The 16,482-nt window shown below is 42.8% G+C and overlaps 1 protein-coding gene across 1 annotated transcript in view; it reads right to left on the bottom strand.

Moving 5' to 3' along the window:
- The window catches only part of igf1rb (insulin-like growth factor 1b receptor), a 100,368-nt gene that overhangs the window by 6,636 nt on the left and 77,250 nt on the right, over positions 1 to 16,482 (bottom strand). Inside the window, exons 11-20 of the mRNA XM_061669828.1 lie at positions 15,842 to 16,149; positions 14,730 to 14,863; positions 14,206 to 14,365; positions 14,025 to 14,124; positions 12,590 to 12,660; positions 11,678 to 11,907; positions 11,500 to 11,607; positions 6,062 to 6,224; positions 5,699 to 5,828; positions 1,948 to 2,082 (exon numbers count right to left, since the gene is read on the bottom strand). Coding sequence (XP_061525812.1) covers positions 1,948 to 2,082; positions 5,699 to 5,828; positions 6,062 to 6,224; positions 11,500 to 11,607; positions 11,678 to 11,907; positions 12,590 to 12,660; positions 14,025 to 14,124; positions 14,206 to 14,365; positions 14,730 to 14,863; positions 15,842 to 16,149 — 1,539 coding nt within the window. The remainder of the gene's footprint in view (positions 1 to 1,947; positions 2,083 to 5,698; positions 5,829 to 6,061; positions 6,225 to 11,499; positions 11,608 to 11,677; positions 11,908 to 12,589; positions 12,661 to 14,024; positions 14,125 to 14,205; positions 14,366 to 14,729; positions 14,864 to 15,841; positions 16,150 to 16,482) is intronic.

The following is a 16,482-nucleotide window of genomic DNA, read 5'->3' as shown; positions in this document are numbered from 1 at the left end:
ACGAGAAACAGCTATCTACTGCGATGCCTGGTGTGCAAATTTGACATCTAAACTGTCCACTGTTTTGACTGAGGCACAACCTTGCATCAAGGAGAAGGAGGATGATGAGAGGAAGGAGGGAGGAGGAAGAGGAGGAGAAGGAGTAGATCCCACAGTGGGAAAATTCACAGTTTACAGCAGCAAAACGAAAATATAGATGATGAAAAGACTTCCAGATAAACAAAAACAGCTTTTGAATAGCTGTCTACTGTAGTGACTTATGGGAAAACACAACATCTAGACTCTATTCTAGTGACGGACGCTCAACTCTGACAAGACTCACGGATATAGACAAAACCCTTTTTTTTAATAAATAAAATACTGGTAGCTGTCCACTGTAGTAAGTGATTTGCAACTTTGACATGTAGACTGTCCACTAGGCTGTCACTATCGAATATTTGTAGAATCGATTATTCATCGATTAAACAAGTAATCGGATAAAAAAAATGGCATTAAAGTTTATTGCAAAATCATTTCTTTCCCGATTACTGTTTATGAAGCAATTTGTGTTGTTTATTTGGTACTGTTTAATGATTAAGCAAAAGCAAGTAATCAACAATTACGCAATATTACACGAGAGGGAATGATGTTGTAGTCACCAACCTTTTTGATACAGAGCTACTTCTTTGGTACTAATTAATCCGAAGGGCTACTAATTTGATATAAACTTCTGAGGCCCCTTCAGGTTCAACTACATGTCAATTAAAGGTTATTCGTACAACGGTTGCAAATAATTATTTTAGTAATAGATTAAACAGACTTTTTTTCATAAATTGATTATGATTCAGTCACTTGATTGGTCCAATACATGTCAGAAAATAGGGAAAAAAGTTGATCATTGTTTTCCAAAGTAAAAACAGATGTTTGCAAATGTCTTATTTTGATAAAACACAAAGATAACACTGGGGAACAATTTGAAAAAACATTTCTGTTGAGTTAGAATTTTATGCTGATTAAACCTAAAATTGGCATGCTGATTCCAAAATTGTAGTTTTTTTTCTAACACGTCAAGTTTTTTCTCCACAGCTTATCTTCCAGATAAGCAAGATTCCACTGATCAGCTGTACTAAGACTTGCCAGCTGATTACGATTGAACTCATCTACAGCTACATGGCAACTTGTTTGTGCAGTCACAATTGAGACAGTGCAATGAGGTGTGTGCAGCTCCCAATAGGTCAGAACTATCAATATCTGCAAACAGAAAGCTAGCATAGTAGGAATTAAGAGGATTTGTGCTGGCTTTTCTCGTAACCTTGTAATAATGGGCATACCGTTGTAAGTTCTATTTCATTTTATGCTGTTTTTTTAGTTTTCAAAGCTTGTAACTATTCGATATTAGTGTTTTATTTACATAGGTATACATTTCCTTTGTTCCACTTGGTTCAAAAACTTGACATGATAGAGAAAAACTGAGATCAGTTTTGGATTCCACACCCAAAAGTTAGTTAAAAACAGCTGTCAGACCTAACTCAACAAAAATTGTGTTCCCCAGTGTAATCAGTCTGCTTTCATGGAGATCAGAGAATAGTTACAGTTGAGAGGCTAAAATCAGAGGATTTGGACAATTTTAAGTTAAACAATGACTGTTAACCATTTATCGATTATCAAAATAGTTGTTGATTAATGGATTAATTGTGACACCTCTACTGTCCACTGTAATGACTGAGGCACAACATTTAATACAAGAGTCATGTATATAGAAGAAAACAGCTTTTGAATAGCTGTCCACTGTAGTGACTGACAAACACTGACTACAATTCCCACATATGCAAGAAATCCGCTTTTGAAGAGTTGTGTAATAATGACAGTCACGTATAGATGGAAACAGCTTTTGGGTTGCTATCCACGTAATGACTGATCTGCAAATTTGACAAGATTCATGCATACATGTCGATAGAATGGACTTACAGCATGTCAGGACAGTTATGCGGTTTCTCCAGCAAGCCTCCTTCCATGACGAAGCGCAGCACCTGCTCATTGGATAGTCCCTGGTAGGGCTGCTCTGCCAGTGTGGCTATCTCCCACAAGACCACCCCGAATGACCTAAACAGAGGCACACACGTGGTTTTGAGGACTTTTTGGTGACACTGTATAAGATGGCACACTATTCTTGCGCAACTGACATTGAGTGTCATGCAAAGAGAAGAAAACATCTTTTGAATAGCTGTTCATGGTCGTGACAAATAGCCATTGCAATAAGACTCATATATAGATGAAAACAACCTTTGAATAGTTGTTTACTGTTTGTAACTGAGGCACAATTAACATGCCAACACTTGTCCATGTTGATCAAAACAGTTTTTGAATAGCTACTAGCTGTAGTGACTAATGCATTGCAACTCTGGCATATAGATAAAAGCAGCTTTTGAATGTGTCCACTGTAGTGACTGATGTGCAACTTTGAAATCAAGACTTGCGAACTTTCCCGAAAAAAGCATTTGAAAAGCTATCAACCGTTGTGACAGATGTGCAATTTCAACAAAACTTTATGCATATAGAATTATAGTTGTCCACTGTAGTGACAGATTGACACAGAGACTAGGGGCAGACATGGAGGGAGTGGCCTAGGAGTCATTGACAGACCGGCCCATTACATGTGTGCTGTGGGGAGCCAGCCAACCAGCAACACTATTTTATTCAAAATTTAATCAGAAGAAAACCCCCCTGCATTTGACGTTGTTTTGGACCACAATTCATTGAGTAATTAATAACCTGAAAATCCTCAAACCAAAAGTATAAACAAGGACAAAAGCAGACATGCAAAGACCAGAGACATGAAAAAGGTGACCAAAAAACAAATTGTAGGGGGTTCTGGAGGGATACCCCGGGCAACCGCAGATAATGTTTTTGATTTTAACATAAATTAAGCCATCTGGAAGACTCTGAAGAGTACATCCATCCATCCATTTTCTGAGCCGCTTCTCCTCACTAGGGTCGCGGGCGTGCTGGAGCCTATCCCAGCTGTCATCGGGCAGGAGGCGGGGTACACCCTGAACTGGTTGCCAGCCAATCGCAGGGCACATAGAAACAAACAACCATTCGCACTCACAGTCATGCCTACTGGCAATTTAGAGTCTCCAATTAATGCATGTTTTTGGGATGTGGGAGGAAACCGGAGTGCCCGGAGAAAACCCACGCAGGCACGGGGAGAACATGCAAACTCTACACAGGCGGGGCCGGGGATTGAACCCTGGTCCTCAGAACTGTGAGGCTGACGCTCTAACCAGTTGGCCACCGTGCCGCCCTGAAGAGTACAATAAAGGAAAATTTATTTTCTTCATGCAAAATTTTTTTATTTACACCGCTCAAGTACATGTTGATCTATAAATTTAAGATAAAAATTTAATTTGCTTCATTTCTTTGCTTTTTGTTTTGGCCTACAACTTGAGCCAGGTCCATCTTCACCTGCACCTGATGCCTGCTTAAAGCTGTGCCACATGAAGAGCATCCGACTCTTTCAGCACTCTCATTCTGGAAGAGAATTGACTAAAATCATGGACTGTTTAACCTCATTTTTCACTCTTACCAACTTCAAAGGCTAATCCCAAATGCATCCTCCAGGAAAATAATGAGTACAATATTTTTCAGTTTTTATTGGCCATTTCTGAATTTGAAGTTAGTTCATTCTGTGTTGTGACATAATCCCTAACATCGCTCCGTCGCTTAATACATTTAACATTGACATCCGTAAACTAATTAGATCATCGTAGGCGCGTTTCTTAATTAATACAAGACGTACTAGCGGATCAACTCTTGTCGCCGATGTTACGTAGGCTTCGCGGTTCCGCTCGGACCACAACCAGGACCATGACCCGCAGCACCTCAACGTGAAAATACAAAAGACCAGTGCAACAAATACGACAATAGCTGATATGATTTGCAAAAATGTTGCTTTAACGTAAGAGTAGCAATAGAGGATGTCCGCTCCAGAGGTGGGTAGAGTAGCCAAACATTGTACTCAAGAGTACTGTTAATTGACAATAATGTGAGTCAAGTAAAAAGTAGTCCTCAAAAAATTAATTGCGTTAAAAGTACACAGTGAAATAACTACTCAAGTACAGAATAAATAGTGAGTAACTTCATTTTTTTTAACCACGGCATAAACATCAATTTAAAAAAAAAAAAAACCCCCCCCAATAAAAAGTAAATGTGCAAATTCTGATGTTGCTGTGTGTGTGTGTTTATGCACAGTCAAAACTACAACAAAACATCTGCAATTTACTGCACAGTGTTTTCTCAAGTTATAAATGAGGTGAAATATACACGTTTGGGTAGATTGTGCCAGAAAAATACTACAATACATGAAAGCTGTTTTTGTTCGTCTTATTATGAACACGAGTAGCGCGCTGTTGCCTTCATGGTAACGACGACCTTCCCAACATGGCCACCACGTAGGCACGACGATCAGCGTGGCTGGCTTATCTAGTGTTAATACCAATGTCCGGGAAGCCCAATAGAAGACGTCTGAGGTAATTTCTTCAGGACTTTCTTGTGTAAAAAATACATACTGACATTTTCATGACTTTTTTTCCCTCCATTTTCACATTGTTTTTGGACCACTGGCTCTTCAGAACTGTGACGCAGATGTGCTAACCAGTCGGTCACTCTACCGCCGGTTATCTTATCTTATATTACAAATATTTATGAATAATAATATACCTATAATTAAGTCCCCCGAAAGGAATTTAAAATATATAAATAAGTATATAATATATTAATTAAATATATAAATATTATATATATTAAAATATATTATTACTTTGTTGTTAAAAGGACTCGAAACTCAACCTGTATGACTTGCAGCCTGTATGAATGAGCTCCCACTGATTGGCTAATAACCTGTGTGTCGCTATCAAACAAAACAAAAACCCCTCTCCTCCTTTTGAAAAATAATTTCTGCAAGGAAACTTCCATCGTAACCCCCTCTCCAGAGTATGAGGAGGGGGAACTTTGTGGCACTTAAGAGGAGAACGAGCGACAATGTCAACTCGTGGATGCTGTTTGCAAGCATTACTTCCAGCAGGTTTGTTACCTCTACACTAGCGTTATGCATTTTTAACACTATTACTTAAAGCTTTTCCGTGTGGAAACCTCATGGTGCCTCATTTTTATACATTTCAGTATTTTACTGTTTAGAACAGGGATTCTCAAACGTTTGAGTCCAGGGACTCCTTACAGTGGAACATTTTTTCCAAGGACACTCTCATAATTCTAACACCAATTAAACATCTCTTTGAGGAAAAAACACCTAGCCAAACCAGTAAAACCATAGCTGAAATAATAAGTTGCTGTTCCCCTTTGTTGTATTGCAAAGCAACAAAAATACATCAGGAAAATCTTTATATTTAATGACCATGATTAAAGTTACCCGATTTCTTTATAAGAAACAACAGGGATCTAGGAAATTGCACCTGCACTGTCCAGTGTGGAGGTATTTATTCCACAGTCACAGTGGTTGAATTTTCGGCTAAAAAATAACTGAATGGATTTCAAGCCATTCAATTGTTTCGGTTTGTATCGTTCTAAATACACCAATATCATCCTTGATTCGATTCAACAACCATAAATTGTGATACGAATCTAATCGTTGTCAAAATGAATTGTTACACCCCTAATAGTGACTGACGCATAGCTTTGACATATACGCAAGTAGACTCACCAGACATCGGAATTGGTGGTGAAAACGCCGTCCTTCAGCGACTCAGGTGACATCCACCGGACGGGAAGCAAGCCCTTTCCGCCTTTGCGGTAGTAGTCCGTTTCATAGATGTCTCGGGTCATGCCGAAGTCTGCACAAACAGGCATTAACATTTTGCATTCATCATCAACAATTTCAGGGGTATTGGAAATAAATCAAGCTAAAAATAAAAGTGTGAATCTGTGATTCTGCTAAAGAACTGTGGGAGTAATGTATGGTAAGGTTGCGGCAACTTTTGACTGTCAACTTCTTATACACTCCAACCTTAATCGCAATAAAGGTCTTCAGAGACATTCCTGAGAAATTGCGTCACATTCCCCTTACCTCCTATCTTGACGGTAAAGTCCTCGGCCACCATGCAGTTACGCGCCGCAAGGTCTCGGTGCACAAACTTGCTGGCATTGAGGTATGCCATGCCATCTGCAATCTGGCCTGCCATCTGAAGCATTATCCTCAGGGGCGGCAGGGACAAACTGGACCACTGTTGCTGCAGGAAATGCAGACAGGAGGGCATCAATGCAATGTATACAAGATTAATCCAAGAGTAACAAGAAGGTGTAGACTGTGGAGTATTATACAGCATTGTCCAGACCTAAGTGTGTGTGTAATTTTGTCCTTTATAGCCATGTATTCTAAAAAAGTTACAATGACACTGCAATTTAATCAGAAATGAGACAGAGGGCTACGTTGCTGCAAAGTGGAGACTGTGGAGTACAATATTGCAGCGTCTAAAATGAGGCATAGCAACACCTGCATGGGAGATTATTTTTGTCATTTGTAACCGTGTATACTCCAATGTTACAATGACATGGGAATTCTGTTCAAGAGGAGACTGAGGGCCACGGTGCAGCAAAGTAGAGACTGTGGAGTCTCATACTGAAGCATCGAGATAAGGTTCAGCACCAACTAATGTTAGCATGTGTGTCCATTCTTGTCATTTCTAGCCATATATCATTGAACGTTACAATGATACAAATTAAATTCGAGGAGACTGATGGCAGCGTTGCACCAAAGTGGAGACCTCAGAGGATAATACTGCAGGATCCAGCGCTAAAGAACAGCAACAGCTAATGGCTGTGTTTATTTTAGTCATTTTTAACTACTCTCTTCAAAAGTTACGCTGTAACTTAATCGGAGAGGTGGTGATGATAAAAAAAAAAATAAAAAAAAAATGTTTTCATGCTAATGCGAAAAACAAAACAAAAACAAGAATAAAAAAAAAAACTTCAAAGTTTAAACAAATATGTAATGTAAAGAAAGGAAGGTGATAAATAATGACCTAATTCATTTGGGAAGTCGGCCATTGCCCCCCATGCTTGAACTGAAAGGAAAGGGAGGGCACCACTGGGCAACGATCCTGAGACCACCCCACCACCTCCGCCGGTCTCACCTACAGTCCCCTCTCTAGCATGTCATCCCAACGCCCCACTCTCCTGGCATGGCTTCATGATTTACACTCAATCCACCTATTAGCCTCATGTAAAAATTGGATTAAGCTTGTGTTGATTGGTCATTCCTGGAGAGTGATGCACAAGGAAAGTCATCGAAAGGTGTTTATTGTGTTACCATCTTAGACGCTACATTAAGGATATATCGTGGCGGAACGGTGACCGACTGGTTAGCACATCTGCCTCACAGTTCTGAGGACTCGGGGTTCAAATCCCGGCCCTGCCTGTGTGGAGTTTGCATGTTCTCCCCGTGCCTGTGTGGGTTTTCTCCGGGTACTCCAGTTTCCTCCCACATCCTAAAAACATGCATAGTAGGTTCATTGAAGAGTCTAAATTGCCCGTTGGTGTGAACGTGAGTGTGAATGGTTGTTTGTTTCCATGTGCAATGCGATTGGCTGGCGACCAGTTCGGGGTGTATCCGCCTCTCGCCCTAAGATAGCAGGGATAGGCTCCAGCACGCCCGCAACCCTAGTGAAGATAAGTGGTACGGAAAATGGATGGATTGATGGATATATCGGACAGTAGCACCATGTTGGAAAAGCTCAAACCCAAAATACACTTCTTGCATGTGATGTCATCACTCATTCATGATTTTAAGCGGAGTCAATGGGCAAATCATCAGGCAGCCAAGCAAACAAACGAGTCACAGGCATCAAATTACTCGGAACCTATTGTCAATCAGAATCAGAATCACCTTTATTTGCCAAGTATGTCCAAAACACACAAGGAATTTGTCTCCGGTAGTTGGAGCTGCTCTAGTACAACAGACAGTCAATTTACAGAACACTTTGGAGACATAAAGACATTGACAAAAAAACAATTGTGCAAAAAGATGCAGAGTCCTCTAGCACTTAGAGCAGTTCGAATGACTAATATTGCAATAGTCCGGTGCAATGACCATTGTGCAAAGGGCGCCGAGACTTCAAGGAGTGTATGTGGTTTAAAGTGACGAGTAGTGCGATCATCTGGGACAATGTTGGTTGTGCAAATGTTACAGATACTCCTCAATCAGTGAGCAAATGGAGCAGATGCTACTCTGGCATGAGTGGCCAGTATATGCAAATAGTGCAGCATGGCGAGACAACGACAGTGAGTGCACGGGTAATAAATAATTGGCCCCACAGAAATGTGACAACGAACTCAAGTCAAAAAATTCCCAGCTTATTGTAATGGAATTATAGGTTAGGTGTTTAAGAAGTTGATCGCAAGAGGGAAGAAGCTGTTGGAATGTCTACTAGTTCTAGTTTGCATTGATCGGTAGCGCCTACCTGAGGGAAGGAGCTGGAAGAGCTGGTGACCGGGGTGCGGAGGGTCAGAGAGGATTTTGCACGCCCTTGTCTTAGTTCTGGCAGCGTGCAAGTCCTCAATGGTGGGTAGGGGGGTACCGACAATCCTTTCAGCAGTTTTGATTGTCCGTTGCAGTTGGAGCTTGTCCTTTTTTGTAGCAGCACCAAACCAGATTGTGATGGAAGAACACAAGACTGATTCGATGACCGCTGTGTAGAACTGTCTCAGCAGCTCCGGTGGCAGGCCGTGCTTTCTCAGAAGCTGCAGGAAGTACATCCTCTGCTGGGCCTTTTTGAGGACGGAGTTGATGTTGGTCGCCCACTTCAGGTCCTGAGAGATTGTAATTCCCAGGAACTTGAAGGTCTCGACGGTTGACAGAAGGCAGCTAGACAACGTGAGGGGCAGCTGTGGCGAAGGATGCCTCCTGAAGTCCACGATCATCTCTACAGTCTTGAGCGTGTTCAGCTCCTGGTTGTGTCGGCCGCACCACAGCTCCAGCCGCTCCGCTTCCTGTCAATATGCAGACTCGTCACCGTCCTTGATGAGGCCGATGACAGTGGTGTCATCTGCAAACTTCAGGAGTTTGACAGTCGGGTTCGCTGAGGTGCAGTCGTTCATGTAGAGAGAGAAGAGCAGCGGAGAGAGGACACAACCTTGGGGCGCCCCAGTGCTGATGCTGCGTGTGGATGAGGTGGCCTCCCCCAGCCTGACCTGCTGTGTCCTGCCTGTCAGAAAGCTGTAAATCCACTGGCAGATGGCAGGTGAGACGCTGAGCTGAAGAAGCTTGGTTGAAAGGAGTTCAGAGATGATGGTGTTGAACGCTGAGCTGAAGTCCACGAACAGGATCCTCGCGTAGGTCCCTGCACTGTCGAGGTGTTCTAGGATGAAGTGCAGTCCCATGTTGACTGCATCATCCACAGACCTGTTCGCTTGGTAGGCAAACTGCAGGGGGTCCAGCAGGGGACCTGTGGCACTCTTGAGGTGGTCCAGCACGAGATGTTCAAAGGACTTCATGACCACAGATGTCAAAGCGACAGGCCTGTAGTCATTCAGACCAGAGATTGCAGGTTTCTTGGGGACTGGAATGATGGTGGAGCGTTTGAAACAGGATGGAAATTCGCACATTTCCAAAGATCTGTTGAAGATCTGAGTGAAGACTGGAGCGAGCTGGTCTGCGCAGACTTTGAGGCAGGATGGGGACACATGGTCCGGGCCTGCCGCTTTGTTAATCTTCTGTTGTTTGAAGATGCGTCTCACATCCTGTTCATGGATGGTTAATGCAGAAGTCAGAGGTGTGGTTGTGGTCGCGGGTGCGGCCGGGTGGGTGTGTGGTGTGAAACTGTCCTTTTCAAATCTGCAGTAGAAGGTATTCAAGTCGTTGGCTAGTGTGCTATTGTTCTCAGCTTGGGGGGATCGTCGCTTGTAATTAGTCAGCGATTGGAATGCATGCCAGACTGATTTAGAGTCGTTTGCGCTAAACTGTTTTTCCAACTTTGCTGCATAGATCCTCTTTGCAATGTTAATTTCTTTAGTAAGCTGGTTTCTAGCTCGATTATACAGGGCCCTGTCCCCGCTCTGATATGCGTCCTCCTTAGCTTGCCGAAGCTGCTCAAGTTTAGCAGTGAACCACGGCTTGTTGTTGTTGAATGTGCGAAATGATTTTGTTGGTACACAAACCTCTTCACAGAAACTGATATAGGATGTGACAGTGTCCGTATATTAATCCAGGCTGCCAGCTGAATTTTCAAAGACACTCCAGTCTGTCCAGTCTAAACAGCTTTGAAGTTCCATCTTGACTTCTTTGGTCCACTTTTTGACTGTTTTCACTGTAGGCTTCGCACATTTAAGTTCTTGCCTGTACGTCGGTATTAAGTGAATTAAGCAGTGATCAGACGAGCCCAGGGCTGCACGAGGTATAGCACGGTATGCGTTTTTTACCGTAGTGTAGCAGTGGTCTAAAGTATTATTTTCCCTGGTAGGAAAGTCGATGTGCTGCTTGTATTTAGGGAGTTCGTGGTTGAGTTTAGCTTTGTTAAAGTCCCCGAGAATAATGAGGGGTGAGTCCGGGTGTTTTTTTTCCAATTTCGTTGACTTGTTCGGCGAGCGTTAGCAATGCGGCGTTCGTGTTAGCTTGAGGCGTAATATAGACTCCAGCCAGTATGAACGATGCAAACTCACGTGGCGAGTAGAATGGTTTACAGTTTAAGAATAGCGACTCCAAATGCGGGCTGCAGTGTGTGCTGAGCACCATGACATCCGTACACCATTTTTCGTTGATATGGAGGCATATCCCGCCGCCCTTTGTTTTCCCCGATGATTCCATGTCGCGGTCCGCTCGATGAATGTTGAAGCCGGGAAGCATGACGGCGCCATCGGGTACAGCGTCGCAAAGCCAAGTCTCCGTGAAGCACATGGCTGCGGAACGTCCGAAGTCTTTACTGGTCTTTAACAGAAGATGAAGGTCGTCCATTTTGTTGGGTAGGGAGCGTACATTCGCGAGGTGGATCGACGGGAACGCCAATCTGTGTCCTCTCTTGCGGAATTTCACCTGAATGCCGGCTCGTTTCCCTCTGTGGCGCCGCTTCCGTCTCCATGCGGCAAAAACCGCGGACGCCGCTCCGGTGAGTAACTCGGGGGAAAAAACTGAGCGGATATTCGAAAGTTGGTGACAGAAAGTCCGGAGTAGCCTCCTTGATGGTTAGCAGGTCTCCCCTTGTGTAAGTGAGTCGTGTAAGGTCTCCAAAGACGGGCGAAAAACACAAAAACAAAGACAATACTAGAGAGCGCGTTACCGAGGCGACCACACTGGTAGGCGCCATCTGGTAGGCGCCACTGGTAGGCGCCATCTTGATTTAAAAACAAATAAAAAATAAATAAAATGTATTTTTCTGTCATTTATGGCTTGTGCTGATTTTCAAATTACTACAAATTACTACAAAACTTGTGCTGATTTTCAAATTTGATTTTCAATAAGAACCGGGTTTCGATTCCCATCCCCACCTATTGTATCGTTTTGGTTCTCATTACCTCTTTAGGTCGGAGGGAGCGCAAGTAGCTCTTGAGGTCTCCTCGTGTCATCAGCTCCATAATTACCAGGGTGGGCTGGCCCTGAGACACCACCCCAAGGAGACGCACCTATCACAAAATGAAGCATGAAGACAAAGTGTGTGGACACCGTGTAAATTGTGTGTGTGCGCATGCGTACCACATGGTGACAATTGAACTCCTTCATGACGGACGCTTCGTTGAGGAACTCGATGCGCTCCCTCATGCTGGCCGACTCATTTACCGTCTTGATAGCGACTTGTGTCTCCGGTTCGTCCTTCACAACGCCCTTAGCGATCCCCTCATACACCATGCCGAATGAACCCTGGCCCAGCTCGCGGCTCAGGGAGATCTTCTCTCGCGCCACCTCCCACTCGTCTGGCACGTACACTGTATGGGGAGGAACACAGAGGAGCCTTAAAACAAACATTCAGCATGGGTCTTTGACTGTTAACTCCTTAAGAACCCATCTGACTTTTAACGCCATAAAAAGTCATTCAACTGTAACTCTTTAAGAAGATACACAACTGTTACTCAATGCCGAAAGCCATCCAAATGTTCACTCAAGTTCTTTAAAAGCAACCCTAATGTTATTTAACTGCTTAATCCATCTCAACTCTTAAAAGGGGGAGTTCCAGTCCAACTAAGCAGGTGCCTAAATATTGTTCAAAATGCAGGCCAGTAATTTGGGGTAAAAAATTTAACTTGCACATCAAGATTTGATTTTCAAGTATGCTAAAATTGATTTTATGATTTGAAAGCTGCCTCAGACCCGTCTCCAAGTTGCCTTCAAGTTGCATAAGTTCTGCAACATTTTGTGGGAATAGTTAAATCAGATCATTAGCCAGTACCTATGCTGCTTGAAGAGAGAAATTTGTACAGTATATCTACACAACAACATAAACTGAAGGGGAACCAATTGTCGTTAAAGTGGACATTCACTGTGGTTCTCCAAATGTGAACTGAAATCCTTAAGAAGCCATCCTTAACAATTTTTGGTATCACTTCTTGACAGTAACCAGCAGAAGTAATAATTCCTCTTGGTTTGACTATCTGCGACCACTGTACTCACTTTCAGCTGCACTGAAGTATTCGGGGTTGACAGACGCATACAGTACTCCATTTCCAAGTCGATCGCTGTTCCTAGCGGCAAAGAAACAAGTGTCAATCCCATAGAATCCCTAATCAATACTTAAATAAAATGTAAAATACATGAATAATGTCCATTTGAGAAATATTAAAATAAATGTAACCACACTTACACTCACTACACAGTCAAATATTCATGAAGTCTGATGTTTTAAATGGGATACATTTGTATATACAGTATTGGATTGTCTGGAGTGCCTGGCTAACCATCAAGTGTAAAATTACACAACCAAGTATATCTTAGTTATCTGCCTATTTCTGTAAATTTGCCTGTAATGGAGCAAGCGACCGAGAGACTACACTATTTGTGTTTAGCAATGTGTCGGGTGCATGTGCCACATGCATGGATCCGATAAACTAATTGCCAAGTGTAACTCTGCGCGGCTTGGTGATGAAGTGTTGCCTCCAGTAATGAAAATGAGAAGGCCTGATTTCTGTCTTTATTTGTACTCAAGTGTGCATCAGAGTTCACATTTCCTTTTTTAGACCCGGGGCTCATTTTGCATGAGACAGGACTGCCCCTGCAAAACATGCTGATCACAGCAAGGCTTGGAAAAAGAAGGTGCAATTTTTGATCCTAGGGGTATTTTGATGAAAGCATGTCACATACATGTTATTAAGACACCTGGGAACTGTTTAAATTGAAAATAAAATGTGTATTACTCTATAAGCATAAGTAAAATATAACCCATCCATCCATTTTCCACACCGCGCAACCTTACTAGGGTCGCGGGCGTGCTGAAGCCTACCCCAGCTGACTCTGGGCGAGAGGCAGGGCACACCCTGAACTGGTCCCCAGCCAATCGCAGGGCACATATAAACAAACAACCATTCGCACTCACATTCACACCTATGGACAATTTAGAGTCTTCAATTAACCTACCATGTATGTTTTTGAAATGTGGGACGAAACTGGTGTACCCGGATAAAACCCACGCAGGTACGGGGAGAACATGCAAACTCCACACAGGCGAGGCCAGATTTAAACCTGGGTCCTCATAACTGCGAGGCAGATGTGCTAACCAGTCATCCACCATGGTGCCATAAAATATATCATTTGTAAAAAGCAAATACTTTAACTTTCAATTTGAAAATCAGCACAAGCCATAAATGACAGAAAAATACATTTTATTTATTTATTTATTTATTTTTTAAAATCAGAAAAATTGTTTTTCTCTGTGTGTTAGGGATACAAATAACAAAAGGACAAAATGTGTGCCATACTTCCATTTTGTTGGACAGTGACCATAAATGTTAAAGCGTTATTTATAGTTATATACTAAAATATTAGGTTTCAGTTTATGCGAGCAGTAAAATGAAGACATGTTTATAATGGCAGTGTCGTTACGGCAACGCACCTTTTCCTGCTCAGGGCGAAGAGTGCGCCGACCAGGAAGCAGATGATCATGATGATAAAGATGGGGGCAAATACGATGGCGTAGAGGAAGTGTTCATATCCTGTTGGGTCAAGCGTTGTCAGTATTGCAGCTTATACAAAGAGTATTGATTATAAAGAGTGTGTTTACGTCTGTGTCTTACGTTCAGCCACATATAGATCTAACGGTCGTGTCCAGGATCCGTTCCCTGCCAATGACGTCGCTCTGACCCTCACCGAGTAGTTGCCTGGACTCAGGTTGGACAGATGGACACCACGCTGTGCCCGATACATCTGACCCGACACGCACTCATGCTTTTCAGTCTTACACAACCGCACACACACAAAGAAAACAGATGCGCACAAGCACACACACACACACACACACACACATTCAGGTACATGTATAAATAAATGTGGACATTTTTCCAAGGTTGAACACAATCTGTTCATGGATGAAAAAATAGTTTCCCCCATTGGAAATACGGTAAAGTGGACAAGGGCCTCCTTTATTTACTTAAAATTGCATCTGCAACGAGACTTAGGGCAGAGCAAGGAAAAACAGGGTAGGCTAACGCTAACTAGTAAGGTATTTATTTCTTGCCCACAGCATGGAGACTAATTTTATCAGAGAAAAGACTAAGGGCCGCTGCAGCAAAGTGGAGTATTATATATTATTTTGTCATACCTCTGCACCCAGTTTGAACTTCATCTCATACATGAGGATGAGGCCGTTGGGGTGAGACGGCTCAGGCCAGTGCAGTACCACAGAGTCTTCTTGGCCCTCCCAAGACACCGGACCAGGAATGTCATCTGCCTTTTCTAGAAGGGAGGAGAATGGACACTTATGACCATGCCAGATTTATCAGGTTAGACCAGGGTTAGGAAAAGTATGGCTCGCTGGGCAAAAACAGCCCACTCCGATTTTTATTCCGGCCCACTGTACATTTACATTATCAGGAGTCCTGTAATATCTATTGCATTAACTTGGCGTCCCCCCCATACAATTGGTTAATTATAAACTATTTACTCATGTGTTGCATCTCATTAAATAATTGGTTAACTGATTTCTTATAAAGATCAAAAATAAATCTGAGTAAAATAAACCATTATATCTATAAATATATATATTTACTTACACAAACATTTTTCATTCATTTTATTAAATAATTGTGGAATTATAATGAAATTATAAATAAAACATTTACAATTAAATGTTCATTAAACTAAACCTACATAAAATAGAAAATGATGAGTCTGAGATGGACTGACGCAATGTGGAAAAGGGTACTATGGTCTGACAAGTCTATTATTAAAGGTCAGACGACAGCGATGTTATGGGGTCATCCATCCATCCATTTTCAACACCGCTTATCCTGGTTAGGGCCGCGGGACGCTGGAGCCTATCCCAGCTGACTTCGGGCGAAAGGCGGACTACACCCTGAACTGGTCGCCAGTCAGTCGCAGGGTACATATAGACACGGACAACCAGTCGCACTCACATTCACACCGTCACTGAGTGGGAACTGAACCCATGCTGCCTGCACCAAAGTCAAGCGAGTGTACCACTACACCATCAGTGACTTGTTATGGGGTCAGTTAAAATTCATATTTGCATTGTTTATATGTTATGTAATACATGCACGTAATTTCCAGCAAATTGTCAACCATAGTTTAGCTAAAAATTAGTTTTTTTATGATGCATATTGAGCCTTCCCCGAACATACCTGAAGCTCAAGACACCGGGGTGTGGTTACTCTATCAGGTTAGATAAATTATGTCTAATTGTCTTCCACTAACCTGCCGGTTTGGTTCTGGAGAAGACAAACTCAGCGGCGCTGCAGCGCTGCACCTCCCGATTACAGGCGTGTACATCGATGCGGTACACTGTGAACGGCTGCAAACCCAAGATCTGCAGCTCACGCTCAGTCACTGCCTGCTCCATGAATTCGAACTCGCGCTCTGACATCTCTGGGTCAACGCTGCTGCTGTTGGCAGAAGCTTGCAGGGGAGGGGTGGTGCTGGTGTTAGAGTGAGGCTGGCGCTCGCGTCGGGAGTGGGTGGCGTTGGCGATGCTGAATAGATCTCGACGCCGACGATCCGGTGGCCTGGAAAAGAGAGATTAAAAAATAAATAAATAAATAAAAAGATTCAGTTCTTGGGTCACGTTGGCCATTTCCAGGGGTTCTTCAAACACAAACTCCTAACACTAGTTGGAATATTCAGCCCCTGAAGCAAGCGTCACATGGTAGGCATATCTATCATGAGTAGACTCATTCTCCACAAGCCATACCTTAAAAGTCACAGGAAGTCTGGCACATTGCTTTGAAGCAGGCATTTGAGGGCCATTTTGAGACATGTATGTGTGCAGTATAGAGTTGCCCCCACACCTCTCTGCTCATGTGTTAAGAGTATAGTTTTCAAAATAATATGGACTAATG

Source organism: Phycodurus eques, chromosome 2 (assembly GCF_024500275.1).
Source record: "Phycodurus eques isolate BA_2022a chromosome 2, UOR_Pequ_1.1, whole genome shotgun sequence".
NCBI classification, from domain to species: domain Eukaryota; kingdom Metazoa; phylum Chordata; class Actinopteri; order Syngnathiformes; family Syngnathidae; genus Phycodurus; species Phycodurus eques.
The sequence above is the reverse complement of the archived record's forward strand: the minus strand, read 5'-3'. Positions and strand labels throughout refer to the sequence as shown.